At 34.4% G+C, this 18860-nt stretch overlaps 1 protein-coding gene across 2 annotated transcripts in view; it reads left to right on the plus strand.

The window, feature by feature from the left end:
* Positions 1-107: 107 nt before the first annotated feature.
* Positions 108-18860, plus strand: part of LOC111044523 (nucleoporin GLE1) — a 168438-nt gene continuing 149685 nt past the window's right edge. For both annotated transcript variants that reach the window (XM_022329694.2, XM_039436399.1), the window contains exons 1-7: positions 108-286; positions 4658-5014; positions 7485-7685; positions 12352-12518; positions 15638-15740; positions 16293-16383; positions 18058-18210. In XM_022329694.2, the coding sequence (XP_022185386.2) occupies positions 242-286; positions 4658-5014; positions 7485-7685; positions 12352-12518; positions 15638-15740; positions 16293-16383; positions 18058-18210 (1117 nt within the window). In that variant the 5' untranslated portion in view covers positions 108-241. The remainder of the gene's footprint in view (positions 287-4657; positions 5015-7484; positions 7686-12351; positions 12519-15637; positions 15741-16292; positions 16384-18057; positions 18211-18860) is intronic.

The raw sequence follows: 18860 nt of genomic DNA on the forward strand, positions 1-18860 counted from the left end.
AAACTATCAAACTTCAGAAAAAAATCTGTTTGTGATATATTTGTGAAAACTAAACACTTTTTATACTTAATGATAATTTTGATTTTGAAAGTTGAGTTCCTTATTCACAAGGCACTGGAAAAAATAAACCAGTACAATTTCTAGGTTATGTTATGTTATCGGTCTTTCGAGTTTGTGATTTTGTGTCAATCTTGTTGAGTGTTATTGAAGTACAAGTTTAAAATTAATGTTTTAAAAAGCAATGTTACCAGACAATACAAATAAAAATTTATTTAAAAGGCGTCAGGTAATCATTCATCTTACAGTTACTTACTTGATACTTGAGGTCGTTGATACCAAGGACTGGGACTTCCAGATAGGCAATTTAAAGCAAAATAAATTGCATGGTTATTTGTGCTGTGGAGGTGGACTCCCTACAAGAGTTTCCTCTTGAAAATCCTTTTGTGAGTAGAGTGGCTTTCCCAGGAGTGTTTCACGGAAGTAATCCAAGAGTCCCGTTTTTCTTGAATTTGCATAGGAAAGCTGTTGAAAAATCTTTTTCCCCTGGAATTTTGAGCTGTTGTAGTTCCCTGCTAGTTTTACCAGGCTTTGGGGTACCTCCAGTCTAAGTTTTGGCTATGTATATCACACCTTTTTTGAAGCTGCTCCTGATTCCTTTGATATATATCACAAGCACAATACATTATTGACTGTACACTGTGAATATCCCGAGATCCCTGAAGCTGGAAAATGACATTATACTTAGAGCCTTCTTCTGCAGTAGCACCACATCGTGGACAGCTGGTGTGTGACCATAAAAGTAGGCCATAGATAAAACAGAGAATGATAGGTCATGACAAGACTGTCCTGATCTACCACATATTTCAGTTTTCGGAGGAGGTACAACAATTACTTGATGATTGTTTTTAATTACTTGACACGATTGATCCAGAAAACCCTGGCCTTGATCACGACATTGGATATTGGATAACACTCTAGACAGCTTTCTGTATACTTGGTGCACATGGTGATTCCAGCTCAATCTCTCATCCTTCCAGATTCCTAACAGCTTTACTGGATCTGATACAACTGATTCTTTTCAATGTGCAAACCAAGATGCTTGTTTTCTCCTCATTTAGTTCGAGCTTGTTGGTAAGAAACCACAACTTAGCCTCTTTTATGAGTTTGGCGGACTTCTCCTTTGCCTGTTCCACAGTGACACCTCTGGAAGTCAAGGTGGTGTCATCCGCAAAGAGCACTGCTCCCTGACTGCTTGAGAAGTCAATCATAAGCTTTATGAACAACAGGGAGCCCAAAACCGAGCCCTGTGCTACTCCATGCTCTACACATTTTAGTCTTGAGCTAGTACCTCTCAGTAGGGCCATATGTTTTCTATTCTCCAGATAGGATTATTGGCCTCAGGATAATTGTCCTGCTACCTGGGTCTGTCACATATACTGCTATGTGTTATATTTAAAATAAATTAGACGTAAAAATTCCTCAGGGTCTTTCCTTCTTCTGTTTTCACTTGAATAAGTCTTGATTTTGTTCTTTTTCAAGTTACATTATTTTCCTCTTTGTCCTGTGCTATCCTCTTCAGCATGAAGTATTCTCTCTCCTCCCTGACATCCACCATCTTCTCTCTCCTCCGCCCCAGCACCCTTTCTTCCTCCACAGAGTTTCATTTGCATCCTGCTACTCACCAAACTTCTTATCTGCCTCCTTCCCTCCCTATCTTTCCTTCCTATCCTACCTATCCTTCCCTCCTATCTTCTGAGCGCCCAGGTTTCTGCTCCATATAGAGCCACGCTCCTTACAAAGAAATTAGCTATCTTCTTCCGCAGTTTCATTTGCATCCAGCGATTGCAATTATTCTAATTGCATTTAATCTTTATTCTCATTGATTAATTATCTATACTTTGTAAAATTCGTTGAATAATTAGCATTACCGTCATTTAATGTAAATTAGTGTATAAGCCAGTAAATATCGTAACATACATAAATAAAGAAATCCAATCTAATCTAATCCTTTGCTCTTGGAATTCTCACTTATACTTTTAAATCGCACCTCTTTAATCAAACATCCAGGGTATCTGAATGATGACACCTGTTCAATGCGATTCAATCGCATTTTTATTGTTGATTGTTGCCTTCTTCGCATTCTTGCTGATCACCATACTTTTTATTCTCTTGACATTCACTCTCATTCCATGAAAATGAAAAAAAAAATCAAATCAATTTATTGCCTCAAACACTTTACAATTTTTATCGGCCACGTCAATTTCACAAACTATATTAGAGATCATACATCATACGGGGAGTGTATCGATTAGACCAGGTGTTCGATTATACCAGGTCCTATTCTATAATGAAGCTCCAAAACCTGGTACAATCGAACTACTGGGCTAATCGAGACGGAATGCTTCGATTAACCCAGTAGTTCGATTGTACCAGGTGGTATAAACAAAACCTGGTATAATCGAGACACAGGACCTGGTCTAATCGAGACACAGGACCTGGTCTAATCGAGACATGGGCTCTCGACTTATATTCCGATTAGTCGAGGTGTGCGATTACACCAGGTTGTTAAATTCTGTATAGTCAAATGTGTATATATCAGCTCGTGCTTCTGCCATTACAGTATTATATGACACCTAGTGCAATCGAACTACTGGGTTAATCGAAACATTCCGTCTCGATTAGCCCAGTAGTTCGATTGTACCAGGTTTTGGAGCTTCATTGTAGAATAGGACCTGGTATAATCGAACACCTGGTCTAATCGATACACTCCCCGTATGATGTATGATCTCTAATATAGTTTGTAAAATTGACGTGGCCGATAAGAATTGTAAAGTGTTTGTCTGTGGCAATAAATTGATTTGATTTTTTTCCATTTTTATGGAATGAGAGTGAATGTCAAGATGATAAAAAGTATGGTGATCAGCAAGAATGCGAAGAAGGCAACAATCAACAATAAAAAGACGATTGAATCGCATTGAACAGGTGTCATCATTCAGATACCCTGGATGTTTGATTAAAGAGGTGCGATTTAAAAGTATAAGTGAGAATTCCAAGAGCGAAGGATTAGATTAGATTTCTTTATTTATGTATGTTACGATATTTACTGGCTTATACACTAATTTACTTTAAATGACGGTAATGCTAATTATTCAACGAATTTTACAAAGTATATATAATTAATCAATGAGAATAAAGATTAAATGCAATTAGAATATTTGCAATCGCAGGATGCAAATGAAACTGCGGAAGAAGATAGCCAATTTCTTTGTAAGGAGCGTGGCTCTATATGGAGCAGAAACCAGGTATCGTTTAGATGACCTGGTATAATCGAACTACTGGGCTAATCGAGACAGAATGCTTCGATTAGCCCAGTACACCAGGTCCTGGTCTAAACGGGAAAGTCCGACCTGGGGTAATCGAGCTCCTGGGATAATAAAACACCTGGGCTAATCGAAATACACCCATCATAAGCACACTATTCCATAGTCCACATATACTTCGTAGCAGTGATTGGTACTTTTTAGCATATCGTTCATTGCGCGCACACTTTCAGCCAGCACTGCCATATCATCCGCGAACTTGATAAAGTATAGAGAGGCCTACATCACATTTATTTGATTTTTAAGGTGCAACTCTTTAGCTACAACTTTGCTGATTTGGCTCGAGTCGCGTCGTTACAAATCAGATGATTTCATAATTTATTTTGGCTCTATAGTGAGGTCCACGTTATAATAGCAGTGGAGAAAGATAGGAGAAAAACGTTCATTCATTCATTTATTTATTGTATAAAGCACTGTAATCATAGTACATTTATGACATTGTAGGAAAAACTAGGCTGAGCCTGTACTATTTCTCTCCAAAAATTTTGATAGAATGTTAATGTTGTCCAAAAGTTAAGGTTATGTAATCACACACTGCTTTGTCACTTGATTTTCGGTCCAGGAATAATGATTTGCAAATTATGAATTTTGAAGGTTGATTTTATACTCTAAATCCTCTGTCTTGTCAATGCCTTCTTTAGACAGTAGCTGATACAGGTTTATTAATGTAATATTAACGTTCAATTCTCGTTTAAAATAATAATATTTTATTAAGCAAGAAATTATATTTTTCAATAATTTCATAATGAATTTTTATGATTAAGATAAAATATTTTGTTAATTAATTATTGATTATACATTGTCAAAAGACGATCTTTTGATCTTTTGATTTTTTTTCTCAAAGACAGAAAAGCGAGAAAGAGACAGCGCTATCTGCTTTGTTGAATGATAGACAAGGATAGCAATACCATTGCTAATCAAACACTGCCATCATAACGTGGACCTCACTATAGGCGCACTTGAAGCTAAATGCTCAACTCACACTTACGCGACTCAGGTCGAGAAGAGACTCGACTCTAGTCGAGAGCATGTGTTTTCAAATGGTGACAGTCGCGGAGACTAGAGTCGACTGGTCTGAGTGTCATCATTTAGAAACATATGCTCTCGACTAGAGTCGAGTCTCTTCTCGACCTGAGTCGCGTAAGTGTGAGTTGAGCCTAAGAGTTTCAATTGGCACTGTTTGATTCACATTATGAACAATAAATTTGCCAGTATAAAAGAATTGATGTACTTCTGTTTTTCAATTATGCTTCACATCTTTATTTTGTTTATTGCAGAATACTCCTCTCAATATCACCGAACGTATCAATGGTCTACACAACCGAGTATTGACAAAAGCATGCGTTCTGAGAGGCATTGTGAATGGCATCTCTATTGGGCCGAATTGTACGGTCGACTCTTTGGATGTGACTCCACCGCAAGATGTTTCCGGTGACGCATCGGCAGAAACAAATGGCCATAGTGATCAGTTGGACAAATCCACAAATGGATGCAGCTCGAGCACCGGTAGCAATGATGAAGAAAAGCTAAATGATTCGAATAATACTCCAAAGTCTGGTGCACTCCAAGGCCGAAAAACTTCAACAAGAAAAAGTAGAACGATTTTTGACAAGGAAAGAGAGCGTTTCATAAGCGTAAGTATTACGACTGAGGCCCGGTTGCACAACAGCCGGTTAAATTTTAACCGTGATTAATTCCACGAGAACCAATCAGAGAAGCCGTCTTTTCAAAAAGCCTTCTCTGATTGGTTCTCGTGAAATTAATCACGGTAAAAATTAATCTTTTCAAAACGCCTTCTCTGATTGGCTCTCGTGAAATTAATCACGGTTAAAATTTAACCGGCTGTTGTGCAACCGGGCCTCAGTATTTTTTTGGTGATTATTCAAATCATACTACTTAGTATCACCTGTGATAAACTTTGAAAAGCATGGGATATTCCTCAGGCCCATTCACACGAGAAAGGATTATGGTGCGGACTTTTTCACTACTATTTAAACATATGAGATGTGGCACTCCGTCACTTCTGCATTGTGCCACATGTTTATATAGGAGCGGCGCAACGTCTCTGCCATATGTCACTTTTTTGTAAATTGGTCCTTATAGTCTGTATAAAATAAGTTGAGACTTGAAAAAAAACATTATGAGAGTATTGATTGATTTATTTAGACTTCACCTAATTCTTAACCCATACTTATTGCAGTTTTGTCCTGATATCTGAAATTGCATCTTTTGTTGTTTATAGTCTGTATAAAATAAGTTGAGACTTGGCCCTTCATCCGAAGAAATTACACGGTTGCCTAATCGTGTAAAATTGCAACTTTCTTAAACGTCTAATAATTCAACCTCAGAATTGGATGTAGAATATCATCTCCGATATCCCAGTAGTGGTGAAAGAGTTCTACGGGTGAAGGATTGAGAAGAAATTTATTTTTTGGATGAAATTGAAAACATCGCATATGTTTCTCTTTTGAATCACTTTCTCAGAATTATGAGATGTCGTAATGGTGAGAATTTTATATTAAAATAAAGGGGGAAATGACTTATTTCTATTGGTGTGTTGGTCATTCTCAGGATTTGGCAACCCTGTAATTTCTTCGGATGGAGGGCCAAGTCTCAACTTTTTTTATACAAACTATAAAAAACCAAAGATGCAATTTCAGATATCAGGACAAAACTGCTATATTGGTTAAGAATTAGGTGAATTCTAAATTAATCAATCAATACTCTCATAATGTATTTTTTAAAATTATTATAGAATTTAATTAGGAAATAGAAAAAAGAGTGAAATGATTCCACTCTTATTAACCACCTACATTAGTAATTGAAACTTTTTGATAATAATAATACTTAGGGTGATGCCCACACAAGCTCTTAGGCTTGTGCGTGGGTAATGAATGAGAGGGATGATGACGAGAGAATGACGACTACTTTTTAGGTAGCCGGGACCGACGGCTTGTCTCCTCGGAAAGACGGGAATGTTCAATTCACTTACTCTAATATCAACTTATTCAATAGTTTTATTGGCTTTTTAGTCCACATTCTGATCAACCCTGCATTGCTAATTACAAGATTCCTGTGACATCTATAACTGATATCATAAATTAAAATAATTAATGTTTTGTTATTTATATATTTTCTTCTTGTTGAATTTACCATTTCCTGTGTCTAATGTTCCTGTATCCCATCTATGTTAGTCTTTCTTTATCCGGCGCTACAGCCCTAGAGCTAGCTCCGCAATGCAGGCTGGATGCTTGTCTGACTCGGACTAGGCGCTGAGACAGCAAATAATAACAGCGTTGGTGGGAATACGAGCGGCCGCAGTAACATCTTCCTCCGAGCAATGGTCGGCGTAGTTCCGCCTAGCGGACAGACGAAAGATCAATCCAGTCGGTTATTTGATCCCTCCAGCCAGGCTCAGCCAAGCAGCCGAGACAATAGAACAATGTAGTGGTGGTCTTATTCGCGTTCATCAGCAGTTTTCTTTCTCACGATTATTTTGATTTTTGTGTTAACTATAATCAATAATAACACTCCAGTCACCAGTAAAAAGTTTCCAGAAACGTGGTGTACTACCATATTAATGACTTTTCATGATGATTTTTAATTATTTAAAAACATTGTTGACATTCTGAGCCTTCAGGCTGAACTTGGGGTCGCTGAGAACGAATCTGCAATCAGAATTTCTCTATCACGAAAAATAACGAAAAAACCCAGCTGTTGATCTTCCGGCAACCGTTAACAGTCATCCTGTAATGCGGCCGAAACACTTCCAAGCCAGACACCCATCTCAAATGACAACAACGCCAAGCTGTGAGAAACCATCCTGCACTGCGGCGCTAGGTTAAGTGAGCCCTGGCCTTCTTCACAACACGCCTCCATTCTTCTCTGTTCATGGATCTTTCTTTCCATACTCTCACCCCCATCTCTCTCAGGCCATCCATCACTTGGTCCACCCACCTGTTCCTTGGCATACCTTTTTTTCGTCATCTATGTTAGTCTACTAAACTACTACTGTAAAATAAAAAGTTGACAAAATGCTGTAAAGTTTCTACTGAATTAAGTATAGTAATCCAATTATTTTATCAACAACTCTTCGGTTTGCAGATTGCCGTCCGAGAGAAAGCTGCACTGATAAAAGAAAAGGAACAAGAATTGGAGGAAAAACTAAGGATGAAAAGAGAAGAGATGCATATGCAGCAGGCACAAATTGATTTGGAAAGAGAGCGACTTCGCTTGCAAAAAGAAGAAGAATGTGTTATTGAAGCTGAATATTGGAGATCCGTTAATGATCAGCTTAGCGTTAAGGTACTATTTATACATTAATTACGGTATGTATTCACATTGATCCCCTATGATTTATTCTATTTTTAATTGGAATTTATATTTGTAACATACTTTCTTTATTATTCATCAATATTGTCTTGAGTGCTATTTGGGCTTACCCTGTCGCACTCACCCAGGTTAATTTGACTATAATGAGGTCCACGTTATAATGGCAGTGTTTGTTTGGCAATGGTATTACCATCCTTGTCTATCATTCAACAAAGCGGATAGCGCTATCTCTTTCTCGCTTTGCTCTGTTGCCAGATCGTCTTCTAACAATGTAGATCTAATAATTAATTATCAAAATATTCTATCTTAGTTATGAAAATTCATTATTAAATTATTGAAAAATATAATTTCTTTCTTGATATAATATAATTCATTATTTTAAACGAGAATGAACCGTTAATATTACATCAATAAACCTGTATCAGCTACCGTCTATAGAAGGCATTTACAATACAGAGGATCGGCAACGTGCTTCTCCTATCTTTCTCCACTGCCATTATAACGTGGACCTCACTATAACAATCAATTTGGTTGTACATTATCTACTTGATACTCTAACAGGATTTCAAAATGTATTTATCATATTTGCGTGAGAGATGAAGAATAAAGGGATAATTCAGTGGTTTCATAGGAATTTTCAGACAATAAGTTTAGATGTGGTGATATAACATTTATATGAGTCAGGCAGGACGGACCTGTGAATAGAAAAATACCGGGTGAGCATAAATTATTGTACACATTTCATAGGTGAATAAAAAAATATCAAATAATAGTAGCGCGCCTATTTTTGTGGCAAACGTTGGTGTACCTGCTATAATTTGTGATGACCTTCATCGAAACACAGTCGGCTCAATGGTGGGGGTGACAGAGCCTCAGTTGAGCAATGGTTACCGTGCAGGAGAAAGCTATGTGCGTTCTGTGGTTTCACGAAAGCAAATCGGTTATTACTGTTCAAAGACGTTTTCGTTTAGAGTATGGCCGTGATCCTCCTTCTAACAACTCCATTAAACGTTGGTATCAACAATTTAAAGACACAGGAAATGTTTTGCACATGAAAGGTGCTGGCAGGCCTACTGTATCCGAGGAAGTAGTCGATCGAGTAAGGGAAGCATTTCTGAGAAGCCCAAGTAAATCGACTCGTCGTGCGAGTTTAGAACTTGGCATACTGCAGTCGACAATTGTGAAAGTGCTACACAAACGCCTAAAATTGCATGCGTACAAAATTCAATTGTTGCATAACATTAAAGAAGACGATAAACCACGCCGGTACAATTTCGCTGTCGAAATTCTGAACAAAGTTGAAGAAGATAATTTTTTAAGAAAGGTTATCTTCTCTGACGAAGCTACCTTCCATGTCAACGGTGTTGTTAACCGTCATAATTGTCGGATTTGGGGTAGCGAAAACCCTCATGTTGTTCAAGAGGTTGAACGTGATAGCCCCAAGGTTAATGTTTGGTGTGCGTTGGCTGCATATGGCGTTATCGGCCCGTTCTTTTTCGCCGAGCCTACCGTGACTAGTGCTTCGTATCTTGACATGCTACAAGAGTATGCAGTACCACAAATCGAATATCGACAGCCAAATGTTTACTACTAACAAGATGGGGCACCTCCACATTGGGGTCTACATGTTCGAAATTACCTGGATGAACAATTTCCTGAACGTTGGATTGGCCGCGATGGACCGATTTCCTGGCCTCCTCGATCCCCTGATATTACACCACTCGATTTCTTCCTTTGGGGATTTGTGTCAAAAATAAGGTGTATGCAACGAAGCTACGTATTGACGAACTAGAACGAAGAATTGTAGCCGTAATTCAGGACATCACTCCAGAAATAATCGACAATGTATGGCGTGAAATTGAATATCGTCTAGATATTTTACGTGCAACAAAAGGTGCTCATGTAGAAATTTGTTGAACTTTTCATGTGTTCTAAATAAAACTATTTGAAATTGGCTTTTCAATAAATCAATATTCATGTAAGTACACTCATTTGTTATTTTTTTATTCACCTATGAAATGTGTTCAATAATTTATGCTCACCCGGTATATTATTTGCAGAGTAATAATAATGATATTATGATTCTATCTTTTTCAAATGAGTGAAGACAACATCAATTGCCAGGTGACAACCGTTTTCAGGTCTCCATTTCATTGAATTTTTATTCTCAATAATAATAATATACGCAACATAATTTTCAAAGCATAAGTAAACCACGTTAATCCACGAAAAGCAACCCACGCCCTGGGATGTTTTGTAAACCATTGCTAGGCTTCTCCAGACATCTGTGTAATACATGCAATGAATAATCCACTTGTCAGCTGATTGATTATGAATAATTCTTTAGCAATGGTTTACAAAACATCCCACGGCGTGGGTTGCTTTTCGTGGATTAACGTGGGTCTACTTTGCGGCGGGCCTTAAACTTAAGTTCTATGTTATTTTAAAGCATCACTGTTGCTTGTAAACCAAATAATTCAACTTCAGATACTGTTGGTTAGATGTAGTGATATTTATCCATAATGAAACTCTGGGATGTTGTCTAGAAATATAACTTTTTTTTGAAAAATTACATACATGTTTCAACACTAATGGCGTCATCTTCAGTGAAATTATTTTATTATTTTATCCACTAGTGCAGAGAGTGGGTACACTTTCGTGTCTCACAAAACTGAAATAGCGACGAAACTGCAACAATACAATATTATACAAATTTTAAATTTCGCAACACAAATGCAATGCAGTACAATCAATTCAAATAGAGAACATTCTTTACTAAAAAATAATAAATTGAACAACAATAGTATTAATACGTCTATTCCTTTCTAGTAAGAATTATAATGTACAATCAAACTGAATGGATTGAGGATTATCATTACACTATTATTCAACATTCTGTTTGAACGAGTAAGATGTGGATTTGACTGTCTAATGTGCAAACAATGATTCGAGGAACTATGATTTTTTTCTTTTGATTGTACTGTAATGAATTTGATATCTTTTTTTTCATTTAAGACATTATTGTCATGAACTCTCTAGATTAGCATGTGTTAAATATTTTCTGTAATGATTTGTTTGCTTTTATAATTGAATTTTGTAAATAATGCCAATCTGCTATAGGATAATTTTCTAAAAAGCAACTGTACTAAATAAATAAATAAATAATATTATTCAACACTTCAAATACCATAAGCTTGGCGGAAATCACAATAATTAGCCTTCTCACAAAACTATCGTAACAAAACAATTGATGACGCTCAGTCCACGGATCCATGACAAGGTGGTAGCAGCTACCATTTATGACATTAAACAACATTTCTGGTCAAATAAAATGGCATGGTATGACCAAACACTATATCCGTGTGCACCTTCCAATTATTAAATATTTACCATCAAAATTTGGGAGAGAAACACTTTTGGTCCAATCCTGTTATTTCTCTTCCAAGCATTGATTAGATTTTTTGCTTGTGTAAATTAATGAAAATAATAAATAAATAGTAGTAGCCTATTCTCCATCTATGTTCCTTAGAGATTAAAAATCGATAATTTTCCTTAGAATATCTTACGTTTCTAAATTTTCATTTATGTGTAACAGAGGCCTACCAGCGTATTGTTGACAGAATCTGTTATACTTTGTATAGTATTCTAAGTGATAACTTTGGTTATCCTATCTAAAATCTATCTTGTGGTTAGTAGAAAAGGCTTTAAGTTCAAAAAAGTACGCAGATTTAAAACCAACAAGCATGCCTCGGTACATGTGCACCATCTCAGTTTAAACGGAGATAGATCTGGAATGAAAAACATCATGATAAATGCAACCATAAGTTCAAAAAAATACACAGATTATATAGTATATTATATAAAAAAACTTCATTCACATGGCATACTTTTTAAATTGATAAAACAATATAAAAATCTTAAAGCACCCTTTATTTTTTTTAAATAATTGAATTTCATTTTATTTTATAACCTGACGATGGTACGATCACTGAAACTAGTTGTTGAACTATTTTAAAGTTTTTTTTTTTAAATAAAGGGTGCTTTAAGATTTTTATATTGTTTTATTAGTCTGTATATAGTATAATCTCAATGAATACGACTGACTGCACGTTGATTTCCACTTATTTCTTAGGTATCTTTATTATTTATTCTTTATCTTCATTCATTCTTATATCTTTACTTATTCTTTTTTACAATGAAGCACAGATCGGGAGAGAAAAACTAAGAATACCTTGTACTATTTCTCTCCCAAATTCAGGTGACATTAAAAGTCCAAATGAGGTTATGTCTTCTAGATTTCCACAACATTTTCTGTACAAAAAAATTCATACGAACCATTCTTTTGAATTAGGATGTTCCAAATACCAAAATAATAATAATTTATAACACTCAGTTATTTTTAAAATAGAGAATATTCACTTAGAGAAATTTTTAAACACGAACCGAAAAACAAACCTACTCCTAAAAGTACAGCTACTTTTACTACTACAGTAGATTGAAAACCAACAAGCATGACTCGGTTTAAACGGAGATTGAAACAAATGCAACCATATTTAAATGTAATCGTAGATTAACGATTAACGTTAATCTTGGATAGTGCATATGGCCCCTTGTCTATAATTATGTGTTTTTCTTTCAGAGATTAATAGAATCCAATGAAAGGGTTAGAAGAGCGTTGGAAAAACAGAGCGAAGCCGAAAGACAACATAAACTAGAGTTAAAAGAGAGGAGAGAGAGGTTAGATAAAATTGTTGATCATCAAATTTTGTATCGCGAACTCTATCAACAACTACAGGATGCTACAAAGTGAGTAATTTGCATTTTACTCTTCTATTTCATTAAAAATCTTCCAATTCATACCTAATTATCACTATAATAATGAAGGCCACTCATTTCTCATAATTATCCGTCTCAATACTCACGCACAAGCCTAGAGCCCAAGTGGGAATCATCCTCAGCGAAAATTATCCATCATTCAATAATCAAGCCAATAGGACCACTTGATGATGATGATGATGATGTTGTTTTCTGCTCGTAAGCAGGTCCTTCTATATGGCAGCAGCCCTCCACTCTCTTCTATTCTCTACCAGTCGCTTCATTGCATAGTAGCTCATCCCCTCCTTGATGTCGTCCAACATTTTGTATCTTCTTCTCCCTCTTCCTCTTCTTCCTGATGGTCCCCTCCATGGCTTTCCACCAACAAGCATTGCCGTCTCATCAATGTCCCAGCCATCTCCTCTTTCTTCCTTATCACATCCAGCACTCCTTCTTTCCCCAACCCTCCTCAACACCTCCTCGTGTGCACCTTCCAATTATTAAATATTTACCATCAAAATTTGGGAGAGAAACACTTTTGGTCCAATCCTGTTATTTCTCTTCCAAGCATTGATTAGATTTTGTGCTTGTGTAAATTAATGAAAATAATAAATAAATAGTAGTAACCTATTCTCCATCTATGTTCCTTAGAGATTAAAAATCGATAATTTTCCTTAGAATATCTTACGTTTCTAAATTTTCATTTATGTGTAACAGAGGCCTACCAGCGTATTGTTGACAGAATCTGTTATACTTTGTATAGTATTCTAAGTGATAACTTTGGTTATCCTATCTAAAATCTATCTTGTGGTTAGTAGAAAAGGCTTTAAGTTCAAAAAAGTACGCAGATTTAAAACCAACAAGCATGCCTCGGTACATGTGCACCATCTCAGTTTAAACGGAGATAGATCTGGAATGAAAAACATCATGATAAATGCAACCATAAGTTCAAAAAAATACACAGATTATATAGTATATTATATAAAAAAACTTCATTCACATGGCATACTTTTTAAATTGATAAAACAATATAAAAATCTTAAAGCACCCTTTATTTTTTTTAAATAATTGAATTTCATTTTATTTTATAACCTGACGATGGTACGATCACTGAAACTAGTTGTTGAACTATTTTAAAGTTTTTTTTTTTAAATAAAGGGTGCTTTAAGATTTTTATATTGTTTTATTAGTCTGTATATAGTATAATCTCAATGAATACGACTGACTGCACGTTGATTTCCACTTATTTCTTAGGTATCTTTATTTATTCTTTATCTTTATTCATTCTTATATCTTTACTTATTCTTTTTTACAATGAAGCATAGATCGGGAGAGAAAAACTAAGAATACCTTGTACTATTTCTCTCCCAAATTTAGGTGACATTAAAAGTCCAAATGAGGTTGTCTTCTAGATTTCCACAACATTTTCTGTACAAAAAAATTCATACGAACCATTCTTTTGAATTAGGATGTTCCAAATACCAAAATAATAATAATTTATAACACTCAGTTATTTTTAAAATAGAGAATATTCACTTAGAAAAATTTTTAAACACGAACCGAAAAACTAACTTACTCTTAAAAGTACAGCTACTTTTACTACTACTTTACTACTGGTTTTACTACTTTAGTAGATTGAAAACCAACAAGCATGACTCGGTTTAAACGGAGAATGAAACAAATGCAACCATATTTTAATGTAATAGTAGATTAACGATTAACGTTAATCTTGGATAGTGCATATGGCCCCTTGTCTATAATTATGTGTTTTTCTTTCAGAGATTAATAGAATCCAATGAAAGGGTTAGAAGAGCGTTGGAAAAACAGAGCGAAGCCGAAAGACAACATAAACTAGAGTTAAAAGAGAGGAGAGAGAGGTTAGATAAAATTGTTGATCATCAAATTTTGTATCGCGAACTCTATCAACAACTACAGGATGCTACAAAGTGAGTAATTTGCATTTTACTCTCCTATTTCATTAAAAATCTTCCAATTCATACCTAATTATCACTATAATAATGAAGGCCACTCATTTCTCATAATTATCCGTCTCAATACTCACGCACAAGCCTAGAGCCCAAGTGGGAATCATCCTCAGCAAAAATTATCCATCATTCAATAATCAAGCCAATAGGACCACTTGAATGTACAATTATAGATTAATCAGTTAATCACTAGTACCCTTATTATTTTTAAATATAAAACACGACTAGTAACACAAGGATGCTACAAAGTGAGTAATTTGCATCTCACTCTTCTATTTCATTAAAAATCTTTAATTAATCATAAAAAAATCTTTAATCTTTTAATTATAAATTAAAAATTTATAATTATTGTCATCATCTTGTATTTCTCGAAGTTTTCAATGGCCATTTAATGGTACATGGTACCTTTTGGGGGTAGGCCTACTTTGATTGATTTTTTCGCCTTTCTCCATCAAGTTTCAATTTTTTGATAAAAAGTTGACGAATAAACATCCCCTTTTTTGTGTCATACATACATAATGTATAATGAATTAGTAATTCTCACATGGTTTTGAAAGGATCAAAATTTAATATGTGTATGTTGTGGTAAAGAGTAGCACCAGTATAAAATTATTTATATCGTCTCATATCTATCATACTGCAAATTCGATACATTGATGATCCGTGATATTTATCGTTATAATATCGGCTAAACAAAACAAATCATAAAGCTAATCTAAACAAATCATATTGTTTCCAAGAAAGGGTGACCGATTATAGTAGAATTAACTCCTGTTGGATCATTAATATTTTTAGTTGGACAAGTTTAAAACTTTCTGTAAGCTTGATGTATTCATAGTTTTCTGAAGTTACTTCTTTTTTGCAAATATTCACTTAACATGTAAAATATGTATCCAAAATTCTGTATTCTTCATAAAAGATTTTAATTCATTTGTGAAAGCAACATGTAAAATATGTATCCAAAATTCTGTATTCTTTATAAAAGATTTCAATCCATTCGTGAAAGCAGGGACAAAATGCTTGCTAAATGATTATAATCTGTAATCAACATTTTTATCAATATACTCATATTTCAATTTATCAAGTTTTTGAATCGTTCAAAAAAATAACTTTGGAATGTTTCAGGAGATGCAAAAATCCAAAAGAACTTATGACTTCCTTGGCTAATGAAACTACCAAGTTGAAAACAATAAATGTGAGATTTGAATCAGTCATCAATAAGTGCAAGGTAAGAACTCACACTTTCTCATTTCGAGTTTGAAATAGAGCTTCAATTTTTGCTTTAGTGTTTGTATTTTTTATTTGATAGGTGTGTAGAATACAGTTTTAGGCTGAAGTGAAATTTGTGTTATTCATCAATGAAAATGACATAAACACACTCTTATAGAATGGTTATAAATGAAATATCAGGGTCAGGCCTTTCTACTGTATTTCATCTTCAAATTATGATTTTGAAATTGTAAAGCAACAGACTATATTTTTGATGAGATGGTTTACCCGGTTACCGTATGAAACTAGATTTCTTCCATAAAGAGTTAAATATATAAAAATCCTATCTGTAGTTATCTTGAAATTATGCTGGATAATTACGCTCTTTGCAACGTGAAAGGAAAATCATTGTTGAAATTAGCTGCGTTCTTCTTGCTAATGTCAGATATAGGCTCTACATCTGTAAATGACAAAATGTATTTTTATAATCAGAACTCTTCTTTCAAAAGAGTTAGTCAATTTTTCTACCAAAGTTTGTTTATCGTTAAATAATGAAATGTTTTGATTACAGGGTGGTTCAGTTTCTCAATCAGATGTGGAAGAAGGTGATGATGTTATAAATCAGATAAAGACTATTTCATCATTATTCAACGCTAAAGTAGGTAAGTGATATAAGATTCAGTAAGGGTACAAACACACTGAAAGCGGAGCGGAGCGTGGCGTGGCGTTCTAGAATGGAGCGTAGCGTAGCGTGGTCAGAGCGTTCATGATACATACAGGAAGCGTCTGAGCGTCAAGCGTCAAGGGCCTAGAAAATGGCGTTGTATTAAGTTTTCACGGACATTAGTTTGTGAGAATAATTACTCAAAGTATTGGATATTAGCTAAGCCTGCTAGGACAGAGTGGGTCAATGAAATTAACTTAGATCGTCGACTATTTGGTGAATATCACCATCTGTTTAATGTATTTTGACATGATTCAAATTCAACAGGATTTTATGAAACAGTAGCCTATTCGCATGATAAAATACCATATAATAGAATAGGAAGAACGTCTATTGAATAAATAAGCTACCTTAAGCGAACCTCAAAGAGGCTGCTTGACAAGGCATGTATATAAAACATGTAAATTCAATATCAGTGAACGTTATTTTTACAAGAATTTACTGAACAGTTAAAATTAACTTGATATTAACTAATTAATTGTTGGCTCAGCTCTCAAAAATCTCCAAAAGTGCCTACTTCATTTTATTAATCAATAATTTGATCTTATCTACCTATATAATTATTTTACTTTATCAATTTTCTGCTTTTTTCTCTTAAATATTCATATTAATTAAAACTTTTACAATATTTCCATTAATAAATAAATCCTTACTTTAATTAATGAAATTAACGTTCTGGTAGAGAGTTAGTGGGGAGGATATTTTTAATATTCTTTCCGAAGAATGTACATTGATATGTCCAAAGCTCCGCCAATTTATGTAGATGCATAATAATATAATTATCTATAGTTATTATATTACAAATTGCTTTTTCATATCATATACAGTTCAATAATTATTTTCTTAGTCTATATTATGTAAATTCATCTATAATTTTGCTGTATTGTAAGCTATTGTATATAAGTGTATAAGCCAGTATATATTGTAATCTACATAAATAAAGTACTCACTCAATCAATCAAACAAAGTGTTATAATGTATAGTCAACCTGAACGTACATGCAAAAAATTGAACGGAATGATTTACATTATGCTACATCTAGAGTGTAATTATTCAACAAAATTTTTCAACTATTTTCTATTCAACAGGCGCATATTAATAAACTCAGAACATTTATCGGGTAAATCATTGAAAGTTTTTGGTACAATTTCGATTAAGGTGTTCCTGGCTAAATTATTCAAAGTAAATGGTACAACATACCTCTCATTCCTTAAATCATATCGATTAACTTTTTTTTAAAATTAATTAATCTGATAAATCCAAAATTATTGTAATACATACATTTTTTGGACTCAAAATAGTGTGTGAATCAAGTTATTATTTACATAACCTCTAGACCGTGTATTCCAAATTAAGGTTTAAAGCAGTTCTGGGCGAATGCCTGTTGTTTTTACCTGCATTGTATCTATTGTCTATGAATAGATAAAATGAAATAACTAATAATAATAGTAGTTAGCTTGTTATTATGCTTGTTGAATAAGGAAGTACTAAACTATCAGATTGTATTTTATCATGCAACAAAGCCCTAGCCTCAGTATTGTTTCTCCTGCAATAGTTATTGGTGTAGTGATTTGTAATGATTTGTAATGATTTATTATTCTCTTGTTTCAAGATGAAATCAACAAATCAATTGAAGAAAGTGAAAAACAAAGAGAGGAACAAGCTAAAGCAGAAAGTGTAGTGAAAGAATTACCCAACCAAGTGACAGCAGTTATCGATAACCAGAATACGGATCAAACTGACTCGAAGACTGCTGAAGCAAATGGTGAGTTGATTAAAATTAATTTTGTCTTGATGTGGAATTTCTGTTATGTTTTCAAACTCTTTAACGAATTAATACATATTTTGTCTTATTTACTTAGTGCTCCATCAATATTAAGGCCGGTTACAGAGCTTGACCGTCAGTGCGTATGTACCATCCTGACCGTACGCATCGATGAATCAGTTTTACACATTCAGAGCTCGACCGACCGTCAGTGCGTATGCACCATCCTGACCATTACATCAGTTTTTCTGCCTCACAAAATGGACGCCTTTACAGATTGTTTAATTGCAGCTTATTATCTTCGTAAACGAAAGATTAAAAGACGTAGATATCAAGTTCACCCGATGGTCGCCCAAAGAGCATTTCAAAGGGAATTTAGTACCATTATATACATCATTGCTTGGGGTGAAGATACATTTTTCAACTACCTCAGAATCTCCATCAGAAATTTTGATGAGTTATTTCGAGCTTGTATCACCATTGGGAATACTTGCAGTCACTTTAAGCTACGGATCAAATAAATGTAGATATAATATTAATAATATATGATTTTTCCGTCAGGAACTTCCCACCAATAGAAGCCATACATACGATGATGATGATTATTATTATTATTATATAATAATATATTTTATTTTATTATTAATTTT

Source organism: Nilaparvata lugens, chromosome 10 (genome assembly GCF_014356525.2).
Source record: "Nilaparvata lugens isolate BPH chromosome 10, ASM1435652v1, whole genome shotgun sequence".
Lineage (NCBI taxonomy): Eukaryota > Metazoa > Arthropoda > Insecta > Hemiptera > Delphacidae > Nilaparvata > Nilaparvata lugens.